The 22,733-nt window shown below is 46.1% G+C and overlaps 1 protein-coding gene across 2 annotated transcripts in view; it reads left to right on the forward strand.

Annotated features, from left to right (window-relative positions):
• LOC106610846 (cysteine-rich motor neuron 1 protein) overlaps positions 1-16,502 on the forward strand; it is a 50,909-nt gene extending 34,407 nt beyond the window's left edge. For both annotated transcript variants that reach the window (XM_014210476.2, XM_014210477.2), the window contains 7 exons: positions 2,229-2,350; positions 8,260-8,478; positions 9,061-9,276; positions 11,614-11,826; positions 12,455-12,580; positions 13,178-13,356; positions 13,957-16,502. In XM_014210476.2, coding sequence (XP_014065951.1) covers positions 2,229-2,350; positions 8,260-8,478; positions 9,061-9,276; positions 11,614-11,826; positions 12,455-12,580; positions 13,178-13,356; positions 13,957-14,148 — 1,267 coding nt within the window. In that variant the 3' untranslated portion in view covers positions 14,149-16,502. The remainder of the gene's footprint in view (positions 1-2,228; positions 2,351-8,259; positions 8,479-9,060; positions 9,277-11,613; positions 11,827-12,454; positions 12,581-13,177; positions 13,357-13,956) is intronic.
• Positions 16,503-22,733: the final 6,231 nt, after the last annotated feature.

Below are 22,733 nucleotides of genomic sequence, written 5' to 3' on the forward strand. Positions count from 1 at the left end.
TCAGAGTGGGTCAGAGCCCTAAAGGTGTGTTTACATTGACATTTGGCACAGTTGAGCGCCTTGGGCAGGACACAAAGGAGGACTTAAAGCGTTTCCCCTCCTCAATGGGTCTAAATCATCATCGGATCTGACAGGACGTGCACGGCATTCTCCTGCTGCCCGGGCCGGCACAGAGACAGCAGCCCCAGAGCTAAGCATGGTGCACAAAATTCCACACACCACCTTTAAACAAAGCCCAGATCCCAAGGTGGCCAGACTTTCTGTCTCTGTGTTTGTACACTGAGGGTCCAGCCAGCTCAGAGCTCAGCCTGGCCTCTCCATACTGCCTTTACTGCTGTTTCAGCAGAGATGTGCCCTCTGCTAGTGGATCGGCTGCTGTGAGACAAAGGGTTAATCTCCTGTTTTATTTATGTGGCCGACAGAGACTAATAGTATAATTAATCCCACCTAACGAGCTCAATGTTTAATTGAAAAGATGGGTTACTTGTTCCAGAAAAAGAGAGAGCGTGGGAGACACAAATAGAAAGAGAGGCTGGAGTGATGTAATAGATGAGCCCATCTGATCAACATCATTTCTCAACCTGCTGCTCATCTACACTGAGTGTACAAAACATTAGGAATACCTGCTTTTTCCATGAAACAGACTGACCAGGTGAATCCAGGTGAAAGCTATAATCCTTATTGATGTCACTTCTTAAATCCACTTAAATCAGTGTAGATGAAAGGGAGGAGATAGATTAAAGAAGGATTTTTAAGCCTTGAGACAATTGAGACATGGATTGTGTGTGTGCCATTCAGAGGGTGAATGGGCGAGAAAATATTTAAGTGCCTTTGAACGGGGTATGGTAGTAGGTGCCAGGTGCCCTGGTTTGTGTCCAGAACTGCAACGTTGCTGGGTTTTTCACTCTCAACAGTTTCCTGTGTGTATCAAGAATGGTCCACCACTCAAAGGACATCCAGCCAACTTGACACAACTGTGGGAAGCAATGGAGTCAACATGGGTCAGAATCCCTATGGAACGCTTTCCTTGTAGAGTCCATGCCCCAACAAATTGAGGCTGTTCTGAGGGCAAAGGGGGGGGTGCAACTCAATATTAGGTTTCTTTTTTTTTTTAAATGTTGTTGTAATTTTTTACCCCTTCACCCCAATTTTCGTGATTACGTTCTAGTCTCATTGCTGCAACTCCGCAACAGGCTCGGGAGAGGCGAAGGTCGAGTCATACGTCGCCCAAAACATGACCCGCCAAACCGAGCTTCTTAACACCCGCTCTGTTAACCCCGGAAGCCAGCTGCACCAATGTGTCGGAGGAAACACCGTTCAACTGACGACCGAAGTCAGCCTGCAGGCGCTCGGCCACAAGGAATCGCTAGAGCGCGATGAGCCAAGTAAAGCCTGCCTTAGACCGCTGCGCCACTCGGGAGGCCAGGAAGGTGTTCTTAATGTTTTGTGCGCTCAGTGTGCATTTTATGACATCCATAGCTGGATCCAACTAGGTCACATGATTTGCGTCTGTTCCTATCTAAATTACAGGCTGTTTTCTCTCTGTTTGTATCCTCCATAGCTTTAGGCCATTTAGTGGGGGTTTAGTTTTATTTCCGTCCCCATGTAGATCGTCTCTCAAACTCCTCAGGGTTTGTTTTTCCTCTGGTACTAACTCGTCCCTGTGTCTGGGTCTGTATCTGCTCTCTACAGAACTGAACTCCCTGCTCTGTTTACAAATCAACCATGATGATGAGCTCATAGTTCATAGAGAGCAGCCTCTCAGTACCTATGTCCCTTAATCAACCTGGCTGCATTAATATCATCTGGCCCTGCTCTGGGCCTCACATATCAGCCAAAGGCTTTGGTAGCAATACAGTAACTATCTGAATAGGTTGAATCAAATGGAAAGCATCCAAATTGGCTTTAAACCCAGTGCCCTAGACTCTAGCATTGGTATGGTGTTTGCGCTGTGCACCATGGGGCTTTCACGTGTTCCAGGGTGCTGCTTTTATCTGGCCTCTTCAAAGGCAACTAATATACCAGGGGATAACAGAACCATGTATCTATTATATCATACCTGACCATCTGGCTCCACAGCAGCATTCCACCAGACCGCTCACAAGACCACTGGCTATTGAGCTTTCACTGAAACATGCACCATTTGACCTGTAAAGACGGCCTTCTTATCTTGCCCTCTCACATTACATATCTGATAAAGACATCTGTGTGCTCTATCTATCCCACAGGAGGAATAAGCACGGCTGTGAGATGTGTCGCTGTGTCAAGTGTCCCCCCTTCACCTGTGACAAGCACTGCAGTGATGGCTACCGGCAGAACAGGAAGGGCTGCTCCATCTGCATGTGCAAAGGTATGGTGCTCATCTGTCTGTCTGTCTCATCTGGTCCGCATCAATATTCATCCCTCTGGGTCAGCCGGTCACACGACTACACTTCCATAACAACAAAAGTAGTGTGTGTGTGAGCGTGTTTGTGTGTGACCGTGTGTGTGTGTGTGAGTGTGACCCTGTGTGAGTGAGTGAGTGAATGAATTACATTTTATTTTCGGGTCAAATCGGCAATTGGCAAACCATCCCTTATGGGATTAATTGACACATAAACAAATATTACTATAATTCACTATGGTAATTAAATTATCATTCTTCTTCCGGGGTTGTCTGCATCTCATAAAGAGTGAAAAAAATATAAAAAAAATATCAATACATGATAGTAAATGACATCCCTAGAGCAGTACAATAATATACATACATACACACTGTACATACACACACATACACATGTTGGAGTCATTAAAACCTGTTTTTCAACCACTCCACAAATTTCTTGTTAACAAACTATAGTTTCGGCAAGTCGGTTAGGACGTCTACTTAATTTTTCCAACAATTGTTAACAGACAGATCATTTCACTTATAATTCACTGTATTCAAATTCCAGTGGGTCAGAAGTTTACATACACTAAGTTGACTGGGCCTTTAAACAGCTTGGAAAATTCCAGAAAATTATGTCATGGCTTTAGAAGCTTCTGATAGGCTAATTGACATCATTTGAGTCAATTGGAGGTGTACCTGTGGATGTATTTAAACTCAGTGCCTTTTTGCTTGGCATCATGGGAAATCAAAAGAAATCAGCCAAGACCTCAGAAAAAAAATTGGAGACCTCCACGAGTCTGGTTCATCCTTGGGAGCAATTTCCAAACGCCTGAAGGTACCACGTTCATCTGTACAAACAATAGTACGCAAGTATAAACACCATGGGACTGCGCAGCCGTCATACCGCTCAGGAAGGAGACACGTTCTGTCTCCTAGAGATGAACGTACTTGGTGTGAAAAGTGCAAATCAATCTCAGAACAACAGCAAAGGACCTTGTGAAGATGCTGGAGGAAACAGGTACAAAAGTATCTATATCTACAGTAAAACAAGTCCTATATCAACACAACCTGAAAGGCCGCTCAGCAAGGAAGAAGCCACCGCTCCAAAACCACCATAAAAAAGCCAGACTATGGTTTGCAACTGCACATGGGGACAAAGATCGTACTTTTTGGAGAAATGTCCTCTGGTCTGATCAAACAAAATAGAACTGTTTGGCCATAATGACCATTGTCATGTTTGGAGGAAAAAAGGGGAGGCTTGCAAACCAAAGAACACCATCCCAACCGTGAAGCACGGGGGTGGCAGCATCATGTTGTGGGGGTGCTTTGCTGCAGGAAGGACTGGTGCACTTCACAAAATATATGGCATCATGAGGGAGGAGAATTATGTGGATATATTGAAGCAACATCTCAAGACAGTCAGGAAGTTAAAGCTTGGTCGCAAATGGGTCTTCCAAATGGACAATGACCCCAAGCATACTTCCAAAGTTGTGGCAAAATGGCTTAAGGACGACAAAGTCAAGGTATTGGCAAAGTCCTGACCTCAATCCTATAGGTAATTTGTGGGCAGAACTGAAAAAGCATGTGCGAGCAAGGAGGCCTACAAACCTGACTCAGTTTACACCAGCTCTGTCAGGAGGAATGGGCCAAAATTCACCCAACTTATTGTGGGAAGGTTGTGGGAGGCTACCCGAAATGTTTGACCCAAGTTAAACAATTTAAAGGCAATGCTACCAAATACTAATTGAGTGTATGTAAACTTCTGACCCACTGGGAATGTGATGAAAGAAATAAATCATTCTCTACTATTATTCTGACATTTCACATTCTTAAAATAAAGTGGTGATCCTAACTGACCTAAGACAGGGAATTTTTACTAGGATTAAAAGTCAGGAATTGTGAAAAACTGAGTTTCAATGTATTTGGCTAAGGTGTATGTAAACTTCCGACTTTAACTGTACATACATAACATATACAGATAAATAAATACAGTACGTGTGTGTTTGTGTGTGTGTGACCTTGTGTGTGACCATGTGTGGGTGATTGTGAGGGTGATCGTGTCTGTGTCCTGTAAAATGGATCCAGGGTGAGGAGTAGATGATATACTGTGAATTAGAGAGATACGAGTCTCTCTGAAGTGTTGACTTTCTCCCACTATGTAGCAGATGTGATTTGCTGGGACCTTTAGCTGGTCTGTTATGAATGGATGTTTTGACTCCTGTGTGTGCATGTCTGATTAGATTCACCAACCACAAAAGTTAAAGAAAGTTTGCGAACAGCTTATTTATACACTGCCAGTCTTATTTAATGTGTTTATTTTTTTCAGTAATATTATAAATATTTTAGCTTGGCATATATTTTTGGTTTCTTGCTTAGCAAGACACCGGTGCAGTGGCACCCCATTTCCCCACACATAGACACTTCTGTCTATTCCACAGTCCTGTTGTTGACCTTATTTTGATACTCTTGGATCAGGTACTCAATGGACTGTTCAAGTATTTTTGGATGGGGAACTGTACCTTTTTCTGTGTGTATAACAGTGTGTTATATCAGTGTTTTAAGAGAGAAGAGACAAACATACGCCCTGGATGTGAAAACATGGTGCGATTGTCACGGCTGTCGTAGGAATTAGACCAAGGCGCAGCGGGTTGCGTGCTCATCATATTTATTTATTAAAGTGAACACGGAAAAAACGAAGAAACGACCGTCCAACAGTTTCGCAGGCTATACACGAAAGCAATGCAAAAACAACTACCCACAAAGGGACAGGTGAAAAACAAGCTCCTTAAGTATGACTCTCAATCAGAAACAACGATGTACAGCTGTTCCTGATTGAGAGCCACACCAGGCCAACAAAGAAATACACAACATAGACAACCTAGAATACAAAAACAAGAACATAAACCAAAAACCCCGGAACACATAAATACAACGCCCCTCTAAGTACACACACACACCCCGAACCATATAAAACAAATACCCCTCTACCTAAATACCTAGCCCAAACCACGTGAAACAAACACCCCCTGCCACGTCCTGACCAAACTAAAATAACAAATAACCCCTTATACTGGTCAGGACGTGACAGTACACCCCCCCCAAAGGTGCAGACCCCGGATGCACCTGACAACAACCCCAAAATAAACCCCTAAACTAAAGGGAGGGAAGGGAGGGTGGCTGCCGTCACCGACGGCACTCGTGCATACACCCCCCCTCCCCAAACCTCCTAGAGTGGAGGTGGCTCAGGTCTTAGTCCCCTCCCTGACCAGTCCACCCCCACTGAATACCTTTGCCGAAGGCCAATCACTTCAGACCCTGGACTGTCCTCTGGGAGCTCCAGACTGTAGGCAGACTCACTCGGTTCCGGACTGTAGGCCGTCTCACTCGGTCCCGTACTGTAGGCCGTCTCACTCGGTCCCGGACTGTAGGCCGTCTCACTCGGTCCCGGACTGTAGGCCGTCTCACTCGGTCCCGGACTGTAGGCCGTCTCACTCGGTCCCGGACTGCACACTGTCGCCGGATACTCTGGACGGGGCACTGTCGCCGGACACTCTGGACGGGGCACTGTCGTCGGAGACACTCTGGACGGGGCACTGTCGTCGGAGACACTCTGGACGGGGCACTGTCGTCGGAGACACTCTGGACGGGGCACTGTCGTCGGAGACACTCTGGACGGGGCACTGTCGTCGGAGACACTCTGGACGGGGCACTGTCGTCGGAGACACTCTGGACGGGGCACTGTCGTCGGAGACACTCTGGACGGGGCACTGTCGTCGGAGACACTGGACGGGGCACTGTCGTCGGAAACACTCTGGACGGGGCACTGTCGTCGGAGACACTCTGGACGGGGCACTGTCGTCGGAGACACTCTGGACGGGGCACTGTCGTCGGAGACACTCTGGACGGGGCACTGTCGTCGGAGACACTCTGGACGGGGCACTGTCGTCGGAGACACTCTGGACGGGGCACTGTCGTCGGAGACACTCTGGACGGGGCACTGTCGTCGGAGACACTCTGGACGGGGCACTGTCGTCGGAGACACTCTGGACGGGGCACTGTCGTCGGAGACACTCTGGACGGGGCACTGTCGTCGGAGACACTCTGGACGGGGCACTGTCGCCGGAGACACTCTGGACGGGGCACTGTCGCCGGACACTCTGGACGGGGCACTGTCGCCGGACACTCTGGACGGGGCACTGTCGCCGGACACTCTGGACGGGGCACTGTCGCCGGACACTCTGGACGGGGCACTGTTGTCGGACACTCTGGACGGGGCACTGTCGTCGGACACTCTGGACGGGGCACTGTCTTCAGAAGCTCGAGACTGGGCTGACGCACTGGAAGCCTGATGCGTGGGGCTGGTAGTGGAGGTACCAGCCTGGAGACATGCACCTCAGGGCTAGTGCGAGAACAGGACATACTGGACTGGGCTGATGCACTGGAAGCCTAGTGCGTGGTGCTGGTACTGGAGGTATCAGACTCGAGACACGCACTTCAAGGCTAGTGCGAGGAGCGGGAAACACTGGACCGTAGAGGCGCACTGGCGGTCTCGAGCGCAGAACTGGCACCGCTCGTACTGGCTGGGTGCCCACTTCCCCCTGGCAAATACGGGGCGCTGGCACTGCGCACACCGGCCTGAAAATACCTGGCCTCGCCACAGTACGCACCACCCCTAAGCACGGGACCTGTCCAGTCAAATGTCGCCTAAAAAAGGCACGGGGATTTGGCTTGGGGCTCATTCCTCGCCCAGCCAAACTACCCGTATGCCCCCCCAAAAAAACATTATTGGGGCTGCCTCTCGGGCTCCCTTAACTCCTCCATAGCCCTGGAAATGCTCATCCTCATCTCCGCCCATGTCCATCCTTCTTCCTCCTGCTCCTTACTCCGCTGCTTGGTCCGTGGTTAGTTCTGTCACGGCTGTCGTAGGAATTAGACCAAGGCGCAGCGGGTTGCGTGCTCATCATATTTATTTATTAAAGTGAACACGAAAAAAACAATAAACAAAGAAACAACAGTCCAACAGTTTCGCAGGCTATACACGAAAGCAATGCAAAACAACTACCCACAAAGGGACAGGTGAAAAACAAGCTCCTTAAGTATGACTCTCAATCAGAAACAATGATGTACAGCTGTTCCTGATTGAGAGCCACACCAGGCCAACAAAGAAATACACAACATAGACAACCTAGAATACAAAAACAAGAACATAAACCAAAAACCCCGGAACACATAAATACAACACCCCTCTAAGTACACACACACCCCGAACCATATAAAACAAATACCCCTCTACCTAAATACCTAGCCCAAACCACATGAAACAAACACCCCCTGCCACGTCCTGACCAAACTAAAATAATAAATAACCCCTTATACTGGTCAGGACGTGACAGTGATTCACTGAACTACTGCAGTTCGTTCTATTCTAAAACTCTGTTCTCCCAGGACTTAACAGCCACACTGGGTTTGTAACACATTGGAGGCCAGTTATTGGCATTTGCGGGGTTTTATAAACTAAACCTATCCCTCAAAAGAAACACAGGACCTCAATTTTGGGTCCGGTGCCAAAAACCTCAGGGAAATGATTAAACTTTATTTATTTGTGGTGCTGTTGTAAATGTATTATTGGGAAATAAAGGGACTTTAAAAGGAAGGTCACATATTGGTGTTTGGTGAAGGTGGAGCTGAGAGGATCCAGGGACTGTAACAGAGCCAAGACAATAACATTTGCTGCCTTTACTATAAACCGTAAATAGTTCTTCTTAATGAAATTTCCACTTTGAATTTCTCATGCCCTGAAACATCCCTGGTGACTGTTTCTCACAGGTTCAAGTCACCAGCCTCCCTCCCTGCCTAACGTCTGTTTATCTGTGTTCATGTTTGTTTTCCAGATAGTGGCCACCTGCCAAGCACCACTGCCCCCACCCCTATGCCCAGCTACTGCCTGACCTCCAACGGGCACCGCTATGAGGAGGGCGAGAGCTGGCACGACGGCTGCCGCGACTGCTACTGCCACACTGGGAGAGAGATGTGTGTGCTCATATCCTGCCCTGTGCCCAGTTGCACCAACCTCGTGGTCAGGCCTGACCAGTGCTGCCCCACTTGTGAAGGTACGTCTTGTCTGGAGCCACCTGGTCTATCAACACACACATACACAGACACACACACAGGTCTGGCAGGTCACAGTCCCCTAGGATCTCACTCTCCTAAGAGCCCACTTACTGCCCCAGTAGTCAACCCAGGCCTCAGGCTCCATGAACACTTTGTGTTTCTGTAAGGAGCAACACACACTGATACACAGTTACACACCCACGCCTCTTCATCCACACCCCTCCCAGAGTCACTCAGGATATTTATATGGGAGTGACTCAGCGGACTGTTCAAATGTTTAGATGTGAAAGAAGTCTACAACTTTCGTCGCCCTTTTGTCAATAGACAAGACCTTAACTCCTTACAAATGTCAATCCTATTGGGGAGTCAAATGTTTTATCTGTACAGTTGTACTAGACTAGAGGAAACTATGATCAACCACACATAGTTGTGTAACTGCCAGGCTTTAGTCTTTCAGCATTGATGTCACACATCTAATTGTAGTAAAATGGGAATCTTGTTCTTTGTAGACTCTGCACTCTTTGAGTGTGTTGTTGTGTTGCTGTTATCTCTCTTTCCTAACCTATATATAATCTGTCCAGATGAATCAGGAAGTGGTCAGCCGGAGGGCATGGACTTGGTGGTGTGCCGGGCCCCTGGGGGGGAACTCTATGTGGAGGGAGAGACCTGGAACCTGGACGACTGTACACGCTGCACCTGCAGGAAGGGCCGCGTCCTGTGCGACACTGAAGTGTGTCCCCCTGCTGTGTGTCAGTTCCCAACCAGGAACAAGGACACCTGTTGCCATGTCTGCCCAGGTACAGTACCTTACATCCCCTGCATCTGTCATAGGCTGCTTTACTAGGAAGCATCTAATGCCAGGCCATTTTCTTCTCTGTAAATGTAGAACTCCATCATAAAATTAGCCTTGACAAGAGCAATTTCAGATAATATCAAAAGCCCTTACAGTACATCCAGGAATAACTCCAGAAAAAGAAATGTCAGTTTGTGGTCAGTCAGAGTGGGATAAATCTAAGCTGGAGCCATTATCAGCAGCATGTGGTTGTGGACTGTGGAGCCTTGCCTTGTCTTTCCTGGGTGCATGTTAAATGCTGTCGGACAGTTTAATGTCAGGCTTATAAAAAAAACAGACCAAACTGGCTGGGTTTACATTGGTATATATCCTCCAGACAGGAACACATGTGGACAACCCTGTCTGTTTCCACTGGTCATTTGTAGGGCCAGGAGTTTTTCCTGGCAATGTGATATGACTAGGAAAAACTCTGGGCCCTAGTTATAGCCTATATAACTAGTTTCTCCTGGTCAGGTCACATGACCTCACCCCCTGTTGAGAAGAACAGAGTTGGTGATCATCTGCACTATTTCAGTACCCTCACCCCTCACTCCTCCCTCAGCCCCACCACCTCCTCCCGCCCCTCACACCTCCCCCCGCCCCACCACCTCCTCCCGCCCCTCACTCCTCCCTCAGCCCCACAAGCATGAGCCCCACAAATAAAAAATGCATGACTGCTCCTGAAACCCACAGAGCCTCATGGGGAATGCTCGGCTAGCTGCGTTATCACCACATCTCCCCCCGGAAAAGCAGTTTGCCCTTATGTATGAGCCTGGCTCTAAGGAATGTGGGAATAACGCACATTTCAATGACAGGCCCCATGATGTACAGTATGCATACAGTACTGCCGATATGTGTACAATCTAACTAAGGCTTTGGTCACAGGAAGGCCATTGATCTATGGGCCCGGGGGCAATGAGACACAGAGATAAGCCTGAGATTTAACTGACAGAGAGCACAGCAGCCATGTGTTCCCTAGTCATTAGCTAGCCTCCTGCTAGTTTTTACCGTATAGTTAAAATCATCTTATCTCAAACACAGACCTACAGTTCCAATAACCGCTCTGGATTAACATGTTATACTGCCGGTGTTAGCCTGGGAGATGTTATACTGCCGGTGTTAGCCTGGGAGATGTTATGCTGCCGGTGTTAGCCTGGGAGATGTTATACTGCCGGTGTTAGCCTGGGAGATGTTATGCTGCCGGTGTTAGCCTGGGAGATGTTATACTGCCGGTGTTAGCCTGGGAGATGTTATGCTGCCGGTGTTAGCCTGGGAGATGTTATGCTGCCGGTGTTAGCCTGGGAGATGTTATACTGCCGGTGTTAGCCTGGGAGATGTTATACTGCCGGTGTTAGCCTGGGAGATGTTATACTGCCGGTGTTAGCCTGGGAGATGTTATACAGCCGGTCTTAGCCTGGGAGATGTTATGCTGCCGGTGTTAGCCTGGGAGATGTTATACTGCCGGTGTTAGCCTGGGAGATGTTATGCTGCCGGTGTTAGCCTGGGAGATGTTATGCTGCCGGTGTTAGCCTGGGAGATGTTATGCTGCCGGTGTTAGCCTGGGAGATGTTATACAGCCGGTGTTAGCCTGGGAGATGTTATACTGCCATTGTTAGCCTGGGAGATGTTATACAGTCGGTGTTAGCCTGGGAGATGTTATACTGCCGGTGTTAGCCTGGGAGATGTTATGCAGCCGGTGTTCGCCAGGGAGATGTTATGCTGCCGGCGTTAGCCTGGGAGATGTTATGCTGCCGGTGTTAGCCTGGGAGATGTTATACTGCCGGTGTTAACCTGGGAGATGTTATACAGCCGGTGTTAGCCTGGGAGATGTTATACTGCCGGTGTTAGCCTGGGAGATGTTATACTGCCGGTGTTAGCCTGGGAGATGTTATACAGCCGGTGTTAGCCTGGGAGATGTTATACAGCCGGTGTTAGCCTGGGAGATGTTATACTGCCGGTGTTAGCCTGGGAGATGTTATGCTGCCAGTGTTAGCCTGGGAGATGTTATGCTGCCGGTGTTAGCCTGGGAGATGTTATACTGCCGGTGTTAGGCTGGGAGATGTTATACAGCCGGTGTTAGCCTGGGAGATGTTATACTGCCGGTGTTAGCCTGGGAGATGTTATACAGCCGGTGTTAGCCTGGGAGATGTTATACTGCCGGTGTTAGCCTGGGAGATGTTATACAGCCAGTGTTAGCCTGGGAGATGTTATACTGCCGGTGTTAGCCTGGGAGCCAGGGGAATATCTGTGATAAAGTTAACCCTTGGTGTGCCTCTCTCTCCATCCATCCCTCCATCCACAGAGGGTCCCCTGCTACCAGTGAGCACCAGTCAGCAGGAGTATTGTATCTCTAGCGAGGGAGACGTGCTGTTGGCTGGGGACACCTGGAAGGCCAACGCTTGCACCAGTTGTTCCTGCAACAACGGAACCATTCAGTGTTTCTCCCAGCGCTGCCCGCCTGCCAACTGCAGGGTGCCCGTCCTGCGCAAGGGCCAGTGCTGCCCTCACTGTCTAGGTAAGTGTGAAACCCATATTAAGTATCCATTAAAACAAGTCGTTCCTTTGGGACAAGGTACAGCTTGTTATTGAGAAAATTATTATTCACAGTGTAACTTGTAGGAAGGGAGGAAAAGTCTTTAGCTAGAATAAGGCAAGCATGTGTGAGTCGTGTCCTGAGTGCCAGTCTTGCTGGCGCTGCATGGGCAAACACGGTTACTCACAGCAACATTCCATGTGACACAACCCACTCCGACCGAAAACATTCCCCAAGCATCCGCACATTCACACGTGTTTCCTGTCTCCGGCTGAGCCGGCCCGCCACTCTCAATGGCGGCACAAGAAGGCAAAGCTCCATCAGCTTTTCCTATAGAGGAAAACCTTGGCACAGGCCTGCATTGTTCCCTGTGATTTGTAGCCGTTTCATCTTTGTTTTGGTTATTTGCTCGGTGGAAAACAGCACTTGACAAAGGAGGGTCATGGAAGCTTAGGGAACACGTCCTGTAAACACACCTTATCTACAGACACTCATCCAAACAATAACCTTCTGTTACATTGACTTATGTGGGGATTTGTTTTTGGTTCGTGTTTGACATTACATGAGCGAATGGGTATATGAGTTATGGTTGTGATATCCTGATTTACAGAAATGACAACAACGTCCGTTCCAATGATGGTGTCGACCAAGGACCCCAAGACCAGGGTTACTACCACAGTGGACAACACAGTCTGGATCACCACTGCCACCGTACCTCCCATCATTGCTGCGACAGGTAACACTAACACTGTCTGTCTGTCTGCCTGTCTTTCACTTACTCACTCACTCCTCCTATGGCCCACAGCGATGGTTAACTAATAATAGTAATAATATGGGACCGGGTGGTAACACCTGCCTCAGCTCAGCCCTGTGACTTGACATGTCATCCAGGTTGTATCACAACCGGCCGTGATTGGGAGTCCCATATGGCGGCGCGCAATTGGCCCAGCGTCGTCCATCATTGTAAATAAGAATTTGTTCTTAACTGACTTGCCTAGTTAAATAAAGGTTAAATAAAATAAAAAATATATCATATTATATAGGGACACTTTGACAAATGAGATAAATGCACAATGACACATGATGGATCGATGTGGCCAAAACAATACTAACCCATAAGAGTCCTGGGACAGAGACCATTCATCTGAAGACTGTACCTGATGTATTGGCGAGGGAAAACTGCCAAACACTAAGGAAGGACATGAGCTGCTTTTCATTTCAATTGATTAGAAGGGGAATAATGTCATGGAAATATTGGCTGGTGTGACAGCAGTGTGTGTAGTCTAGTCTGTGGGGGAGTGCTGATATTAATACTGTTTGATTCTCCTTGCAGACGGGAACAGCCTGGGAGAGAACTTCCCCAGCCAAACTGAGATGGCTCTCATCTACCAATCAGCAGCCTGGATACTGGCCGGTCTACTCCTGGCCATCATCATCTTCCTCACCGTGGCACTCCTCATCAACAAGAAAAAGAAGTGGGTGCAGATGTCCTGCTACAGCGCCCCCAAGAAGGTGAGAGGCATTGTGGGTAAATCAGCTCATTAGGCCCTGTGCTAAACACACAGTTTCACCAATGAATTGCAACATTTACATTTGAGCAGACCAGAGCGACTTCTGGAGCAATTAGGGTTAAGTACCTTGCTCAAGGGCACAGACTTTTAACCGCTAAACTACCTGCTGCAACCCAGCATTGCTGCCCAAACTTAGACCCCTGTGGTGCTAAATCATAGCGCCATAGTGGGGCGGGCGGTTGTTTTGGGTTTTAATCTGTGGGTGGGTCGTGGGTTTTCCTTGATCTTCCAGCTCCTGCTACAACCCGTGTTCAGGGTGTCATAAAGTAGGGATTCATGTCTTTTTCCAGGACTTAATTCTGAAGGAGCACTTTGAACTGTGTCAAGTTTATCATCAAATGTGATAGTTTTACAACACCCCCATGAAATAAAACTAGTGGCACAGAAAATCGTAAATCGTCACATACTTTCTGAACAGTCTCTCCCGTCCAAACTAGACACAGTGCACGCTAACCCAAAGCAGTAGGATCCAATCAATAACTGGCAAGAGAATTGATATTTGAAACCCTGGGAATCTTTCCTCTCTCTTCTCCTTTCTTAGACTGTGATCCTGAAGAAGCATGTGAATAAGAACTCATTGGTGTACATGGAACCTTCAAAGGAGAACAAGTTCCAGAGCGTGAAGAATGACTGCAGCATCAACTTCTCCCCAGAGATGAGCTCACCGTGTGTGGAGAGAATGAGCATCCCCCGGGCCAAGCTGAGTATGGGCCAGGGCAGGGGGCAGCGCTAGATCCCTACAGGCCTCCGACCACCAGCCCCCTAAACGGACCCCCAAACTCTACACCGCCCGCAAGGCTACCCAATACTTACTCTTCTCTCTTTCACACATTTCCATGGTGATCGATCCACAAAACTATATATTGTACTGTACAGCCACACACATGTCTGGGATTCCCCCCCTTCTCTCTCTCGCTGGCAGTAAAACTGATGATCCACAACGAAACACAAAACATTGCAACTTCCTGTTGCTTTATCATACTGCTATATCCTGCGTTTGGAGCTTTACTGTTGCCTGGCTGCTGGTGCAGTGAGGAGAGGCAGGAGGATGTGGCCATTCTGGGACTTTGCCATACAGTTCACCACAGACAGAAAGACAGCCAGAGAGGCTACTACTCAGCCAGAGAGCTCTGCACTGTGAACATGATCATTTTTGCTTCTCGCCTCCTCTGGAGCTGGAACATGAAGCTAATAGGAGAAGTATAAAAGCTTTAGGACAACAGTTTGAGTTCTAGACTAGAGGGTCTCCAGTCTGCTGGTTTCCATGTGCTGCAGCGCAGCACTCAATTGATCAACAATTGTATTAGATGTGAAGCCAATTTAACTGGTCTTCCAGTTGTAATCAAAATATTGGATGGGAGGGATTAGCAGATATATCTCTAGATCCATGACTCTCTCCTCTCTGCAGTCAATGACTGAGCAACATCAGAACCCAGCAGACTCAGGGAAAATAGACCCATACTCCTGCTTTAGAACGTTTGGTATCCATCTTAGCTTCTTTTTTTTTGTATTTCTATGTGTATTAGTTGTAGTGTATTTCTTGGTTTTGTGATGGTCTCCAAGGTGGCAAGATTAAAACATTGTAAACACCAGACTAAACGTTCTCCATTAACGCAGAGGAAGGATGCTCTTCTCTTCCCACTTACTGTAGTGGTTCCTGTCTGCCTCAAAGATGATGACCAAGTCATTCCATTCAGAAAACAACCAGCCACCCTGGAGAGAGGGAACAAATACAGTATGAGTGAATGTAGTCTGCATCGGCCGTGAAGCCAGTGTGTCTGTCTGTAATACAGTATGTTCCTTCATCCTTCTCTACTCAATAACTCTTAGTCTGGTTTCCTTCAGAAGGAATCATCCCATTGACTGAACTTCATCATGTAGAAATGGCAATGGACTTCAAGATGAAGTGGATTAACATGAATCCAGACTTATTTTATAGCTTGCAGATAAGAGGACTCGTTACAAGAAACTACAGAAGCAGTGCCAGACCTTCTGGAGTGACTCATGAGGAATGTCGATATACAGTAAGCCTCACTTATATAAGTTAATTTACTGCCGTGCGCAAACAGGAGCTACTGTTTCCAGAGAATGTTAACATGTGCATTAGTGGCCTTAATTTTATAGCCTTAAATGTTTCTCATATTTCATTGTTTCTCCTATAATAACATATTCTAGCCCCAAGTCAGTACATTTTGAAGAGTCCAACTGATGTGCTGTGTATTCCATACCCACGTAACCTGACTGAAGGTCTCCCCATTCCACCAGTTTATAACGTATTACAGCGAACAAGGGTAAGGGGTTCAAGGAGACTGCTATGAACTGTAAATAATAGTACATTACAACATCAGAGCATGTTCATGAAAATTAGCACTTTTGTAAGGATCCAGTGTTTTAAAAAGCTGTGGGGGAGAATTCCTAGAGGGATAAAGGCCTAATCGGGGATTTAATAGGCATATTTAGCACGTAATGAGAAACCACTCAAGTTAACATACTGTTGCAGCACAGTCTTCGCTTACTAACAATCTGATCGATCTAGTGAAAGAGCTGTACTTTGGAGCTTTACAAAACAGACTGGGGTTTAATAAGAAATCTTTGGGCCTGATTTCATAATTACATTGCCACTCTCTTGATACAAAGACCATTGTGATGTCAAAACTGGGTGGAGACAAATGTAGATTTCTATTGAAGAGTTATAAAAGTAATTCTGTAGATTTGGGTCTGTTTGAATCACAACCATGTGCTTTAAATGAAGTGAAGATGCGACTTGTAAAAGCTTACAGTTATTTGTTTTTCCTATGTGTAAAAAAGGTAGATAAAAGTAGTGGACAGAAGAGTACCTTATTTATTTTTTCACATAGCTTTATTTATTAATACTAATCTATAGTTTGAGATGTGTTTTTGGCAAATGAACTTGGTAGCCAAAGCCGCTGTACATTTTCGATATTGTAAACCATTTACCATTTCTATCTGCTTTGTTATTCAAGCTTATTTATTTTACTGTTGCAAACTGTAAATACATTTTTCTTAGATGTTGAATTGTAACATTTACACTTATTTTGAAAAAATAAAATGTGTGAACAAAAATGACTTTGCCTTTAACGTTTGGGAAGACATTTCAGTGTTTGTATCATTTCCATGGTGAGATCATGTTTGCAATGAGGAAGTGTGCTGTGCTTGTTGGGTTCAAAAGAGGTAACATGGTTAGATATGACATCTGTTCCTTTAACTACTCTTGCCCAGTGCTGCTGAAGGTGATCAGCTTTCCCTCTCCCTTAGTTTGCCAAAGGTTTTAATGTTCCCTTTTCTCTTTAGCTTAGTTTCTCTGCTCTGCTTGTCTGTGTTGTGTTAGAGGATGTGGAACAGTTTGGTGACGAACAATGCCTTTTCCAGCATGATGGAGCACCTTGCCATAAGGCAAAAGTGATAAGTGGCTCGGGGAACAAAACATCAATAGTTTGGGTCCATGGCCAGGAAACTCCCCAGACCTTAATCCCATTGAGAACTTGTGGTCAATCCTCAAGAGGCGGTTGGACAAACAAAAACCCGCAAATTCTGACAAACTCCAAGCATTGATTATGCAAGAATGGGCTGCCATCAGTCAGGATGTGGCCCAGAAGTTAATTGACAACATGCCAGGGCGGATTGCAGAGTTCTTGAAAAAGAAGGGTCAACACTGCAAATATTGACTCTTTGCATCAACTTCATGTAATTGTCAATAAAATCCTTTGACACTCATGAAATGCTTGTAATTATACTTCAGTATTCCATAGTAACATCTGACAAAAATATCTAAAGACACTGAGGCAGCAGACTTTGTGAAAATTTATATTTGTGTCATTCTCAAAACTTTTGTCCGTGACTGTATGTAAACTTCTGACCCACTGGGAATGTGATCAAAGAAATAAAATCTGAAATAAATCAGTCTCTCTACTATTATTCTGACATTTCACATTCTTAAAATAAAGTGGTGATCCTAACTGACTTAAGACAGGGAATTTTTAATAGGATTAAATGTCAGGAATTGTGAAAAACTGAGTTTAAATGTATTTGGCTAAGGTGTATGTAAACTTCCAACTTCAACTGTGTGTATGCATGTATGTATGTATGTATGTATGTATGTAAATATATATATATATATATATATATATATATATATATATATATACATACGCACACATAGTGTATGTATGTATATACAGTGGGGAGAACAAGTATTTGATACACTGCCGATTTTGCAGGTTTTCCTACTTACAAAGCATGTAGAGGTCTGTCATTTTTATCATAGGTACACTTCAACTGTGAGAGACGGAATCTAAAACAAAAATCCAGAAAATTACATTGTATGATTTTTAAGTAATTTGCATTTTATTGCATGACATAAGCATTTGATCACCTACCAACCAGTAAGAATTCCGGCTCTCACAGACCTGTTAGTTTTTCTTTAAGAAGCCCTCCTGTTCTCCACTCATTACCTGTATTAACTGCACCTGTTTGAACTCGTTACCTGTATAAAAGACACCTGTCCACACACTCAATCAAACAGACTCCAACCTCTCCACAATGGCCAAGACCAGAGAGCTGTGTAAGGACATCAGGGATAAAATTGTAGACCTGCACAAGGCTGGGATGGGCTACAGGACAATAGGCAAGCAGCTTAGTGAGAAGGCAACAACTGTTGGGGCAATTATTAGAAAATGGAAGAAGTTCAAGATGACGGTCAATCACCCTCAGTCTGGGGCAAACATGCAAGATCTCACCTCGTGGGGCATCAATGATCATGAGGAAGGTGAGGGATCAGCCCAGAACTACACGGCAGGACCTGGTCAATGACCTGAAGAGAGCTGGGACCACAGTCTCAAAGAAAACCATTAGTAACACACTACGCCGTCATGGATTAAAATCCTGCAGCGCATGCAAGGTCTCCTTGCTCAAGCCAGCGCATGTCCAGGCCCATCTGAAGTTTGCCAATGACCATCTGGATGATCCAGAGGAGGAATGGGAGAAGGTCATGTGGTCTGATGAGACAAAAATAAAGCTTTTTGGCCTAAACTACGCTCGCCGTGTTTGGAGGGAGAAGAAGGATGAGTACAACCCCAAGAACACCATCCCAACCGTGAAGCATGGAGGTGGAAACATCATTCTTTGGGGATGCTTTTCTGCAAAGGGGACAGGACGACTGCACCGTATTGAGGGGAGGATGGATGGGGCCATGTATCGCTAGATCTTGGCCAACAACCTCCTTCCCTCAGTAAGAGCATTGAAGATGGGTCGTGGCTGGGTCTTCCAGCATGACAACGACCAGAAACACACAGTCAGGGCAACTAAGGAGTGGCTCCATAAGAAGCATTTCAAGGTCCTGGAGTGGCCTAGCCAGTCTCCAGACCTGAACCCAATAGAAAATCTTTGGAGGGAGCTGAAAGTCCGTATTGCCCAGCGACAGCCCCGAAACCTGAAGGATCTGGAGAAGGTCTGTATGGAGGAGTGGGCCAAAATCCCTGCTGCAGTGTGTGCAAACCTGGTCAAGAACTACAGGAAACGTATGATCTCTGTAATTGCAAACAAAGGTTTCTGTACCAAATATTAAGTTCTGCTTTTCTGATGTATCAAATACTTATGTCATGCAATAAACTGCAAATGAATTACTTAAAAATCATACGTGATTTTCTGGATTTTTGTTTTAGATTTCGTCTCTCACAGTTGAAGTGTACCTATGATAACAATTACAGACCTCTACATGCTTTGTAAGTAGGAAAACCTGCAAAATCGGCAGTGTTTCAAATACTTGTTCTCCCCACTGTGTGTGTGTGTGTGTGTGTGTATGTATGTATGTATGTATGTATGTATGTATGTATGTATGTATGTATGTATGTATATATATATATATATATATATATACACACATACATACAGTGAGGGAAAAAAGTATTTGATCCCCTGCTGATTTTGTACGTTTGCCCAGTGACAAAGAAATTATCAGTCTATAATTTTAATGGTAGGTTTATTTGAACAGTGAGAGACAGAATAACAACAAAAAAATCCAGAAAAACGCATGTCAAAAATGTTATAAATTGATTTGCATTTTAAGGAGGGAAATAAGTATTTGACCCCCTCTCAATCAGAAAGATTTCTGGCTCCCAGGTGTCTTTTAAACAGGTAACGAGCTGAGATTAGGAGCACACTCTTAAAGGGAGTGTTCCTAATCTCAGCTTGTTACCTGTATAAAAGACACCTGTCCACAGAAGCAATAAATGAATCAGATTCCAAACTCTCCACCATGGCCAAGACCAAAGAGTCTCCAAGGATGTCAGGAACAAGATTGTAGGCCTACACAAGGCTGGAATGGGCTACAAGATCATCGCCAAGCAGCTTGGTGAGAAGGTGACAACAGTTGGTACAATTATTTGCAAATGGAAGAAACAATGATCATGAGAACGGTGAGGAATCAGCCCAGAACTACACGGAAGGATCTTGTCAATAATCTCAAGGCAGCTGGGACCATAGTCACCAAGAAAACAATTGGTAACACACTACGCCGTGAAGGACTGAAATCCTGCAGCGCCTGCAAGGTCCCCCTGCTCAAGAAAGCACACATACATGCCCGTCTGAAGTTTGCCAATGAACATCTGAATGATTCAGAGGACAACTTGGGGAAAGTGTTGTGGTCAGATGAGACCAAAATGGAGCTCTTTGGCATCAACTCAACTCGCCGTGTTTAGAGGAGGAGGAATGCTGCCTATGACCCCGAGAACACCATCCCCACTGTCAAACATGGAGGTGGAAACATAATGCTTTGGGGGACTTTTTCTGCTAAGGGGACAGGACAACTTCACCGCATTAAAGGGACAATGGACGAGGCCATGTACCGTCAAATCTTGGGTGAGAACCTCCTTCCCTCAGCCAGGGCATTGAAAATGGGTCGTGGATGGGTATTTCAGCATGACAATGACCCAAAACACACGGCGAGGGCAACAAAGGAGTGGCTCAAGAAGAAGCATATTAAGGTCCTGGAGTGGCCTAGCCAGTCTCCAGACCTTAATCCCATAGAAAATCTGTGGAGGGAGCTGAAGGTTCGAGTTGCCAAACGTCAGCCTCGAAACCTTAATGACTTGGAGAAGATCTGCAAAGAGGAGTGGGACAAAATCCCTCCTGAGATGTGTGCAAACCTGGTGGCCAACTACAAGAAACGTCTGACCTCTGTGATTGCCAACAAGGGTTTTGCCACCAAGTACTAAGTCATGTTTTGCAGAGGGGTCAAATACTTGTTTCCCTCATTAAAATGCAAATCATTTTATAACATTTTTGACGTGTTTTTCTGGATTTTTTTGTTGTTATTCTGTCTCTCACTGTTCAAATAAACCTACCATTAAAATGATAGGCTGATAATTTAATTGTCAGTGGGCAAACGTACAAAATCAGCAGGGGATCAAATACTTTTTTCCCTCACTGTACATACATACACGCACACTACCGTTCAAAAGTTTGGGGTCACTTAGAAATGTCCTTGTTTTTGAAAGAAAATTTCATTTTTGGTCCATTAAAATAACGTCAAATTGATGGCTCTGGTGCACAACTGAGCAAGAGGACAAGTACATTAGAGTGTCTAGTTTGAGAAACAGATGCCTCACAAATCCTCAACTGGCAGCCTCATTAAATAGTACCCGCAAAACACTAGTCTCAACGTCAACAGTGAAGAGGGAGTGATGAGTGATGAGTGATGATATCAGCTGATATCTCAAAGTGCTGTACAGAAACCCAGCCTAAAACCCCAAACAGCAAGCAATGCATGTGAAAGAAGCACGGTGGCTAGGAAAAACTCCCTAGGAAAAACTCCCTAGAAAGGACAAAACCTAGGAAGAAACCTAGAGAGGAACCAGGCTATGAGGGGTGGCCAGTCCTCTTCTGGCTGTGCCGGGTGGATATTATAACAGAACATGGTCAAGATGTTAAAATGTTCATAAATGACCAGCATGGTGAAATAATAATAATCATAGTAGTTGTCGAGGGTGCAACAAGCACGTCCGGTGAACAGGTCAGGGTTCCATAGCCGCAGGCAGAACAGTTGAAACTGGAGCAGCAGCACGGCCAGGTGGACTGGGGACAGCAAGGAGTCATCATGCCAGGTAGTCCTGAGGCATGGTCCTAGGGCTCAGGTCCTCCGAGAGAAAGAAAGAAAGAGAGAAAGAGAGAATTAGAGAGAGCATATTTAACTTCACACAGGACACCGGATAAGACAAGAGAAATACTCCAGATGTAACAGACTGACCCTAGCCCCCCGACACATAAACTACTGCAGCATAAATACTGGAGGCTGAGACAGGAGGGATCAGAAGACACTGTGGCCCCATCCGATGATACCCCGGACAGGGCCAAACAGGCAGGATATAACCCTGCCCACTTTGCCAAAGCACAGCCCCCACACCACTAGAGGGATGTCTCCAACCACCAACTTACCGTCCTAAGACAAGGCCGAGTATAGCCCACAAAGATCTCCGCCACGGCACAACCCAAGGGGGGGGCGCCAACCCAGACAGGAAGACCACGTCAGTGACTCAACCCACTCAAGTCACGCACCCCTCCCATGGACGGCATGGAAGAACACCAGTAAGCCAGTGACTCAGCCCCTGTAATAGGGTTAGAGGCAGAGAATCCCAGTGGAGAGAGGGGAACCGGCAAGGCAGAGACAGCAAGGGCGGTTCGTTGCTCCAGCCTTTCCGTTCACCTTCACACTCCTGGGCCAGACTATACTTAATCATAGGACCTACTGAAGAGATAAGTCTTCAGTAAAGACTTAAAGGTTGAGACTGAGTCTGCGTCTCTCACATGGGTAGGCAGACCATTCCATAAAAATGGAGCTCTATAAGAGAAAGCCCTACCTCCAGCCGTTTGCTTAGAAATTCTAGGGACAATTAGGAGGCCTGCGTCTTGTGACCGTAGCGTACGTGTAGGTATGTATGGCAGGACCAAATTGGAAAGATAGGTAGGAGCAAGCCCATGTAATGCTTTGTAGGTTAGCAGTAAAACCTTGAAATCAGCCCTTGCCTTAACAGGAAGCCAGTGTAGGGAGGCTAGCACTGGAGTAATATGATCAAATTTTTTGGTTCTAGTCAGGATTCTAGCAGCCGTATTTAGCACTAACTGAAGTTTGTTTAGTGCTTTATCCGGGTAGCCGGAAAGTAGAGCATTGCAGTAGTCCAGCCTAGAAGTAACAAAAGCATGGATTAATTTTTCTGCATCATTTTTGGACAGAAAGTTTCTGATTTTTGCAATGTTACGTAGATGGAAAAAAGCTGTCCTTGAAACAGTCTTGATATGTTCTTC

Source organism: Salmo salar, chromosome ssa09 (assembly GCF_905237065.1).
Source record: "Salmo salar chromosome ssa09, Ssal_v3.1, whole genome shotgun sequence".
Lineage (NCBI taxonomy): Eukaryota > Metazoa > Chordata > Actinopteri > Salmoniformes > Salmonidae > Salmo > Salmo salar.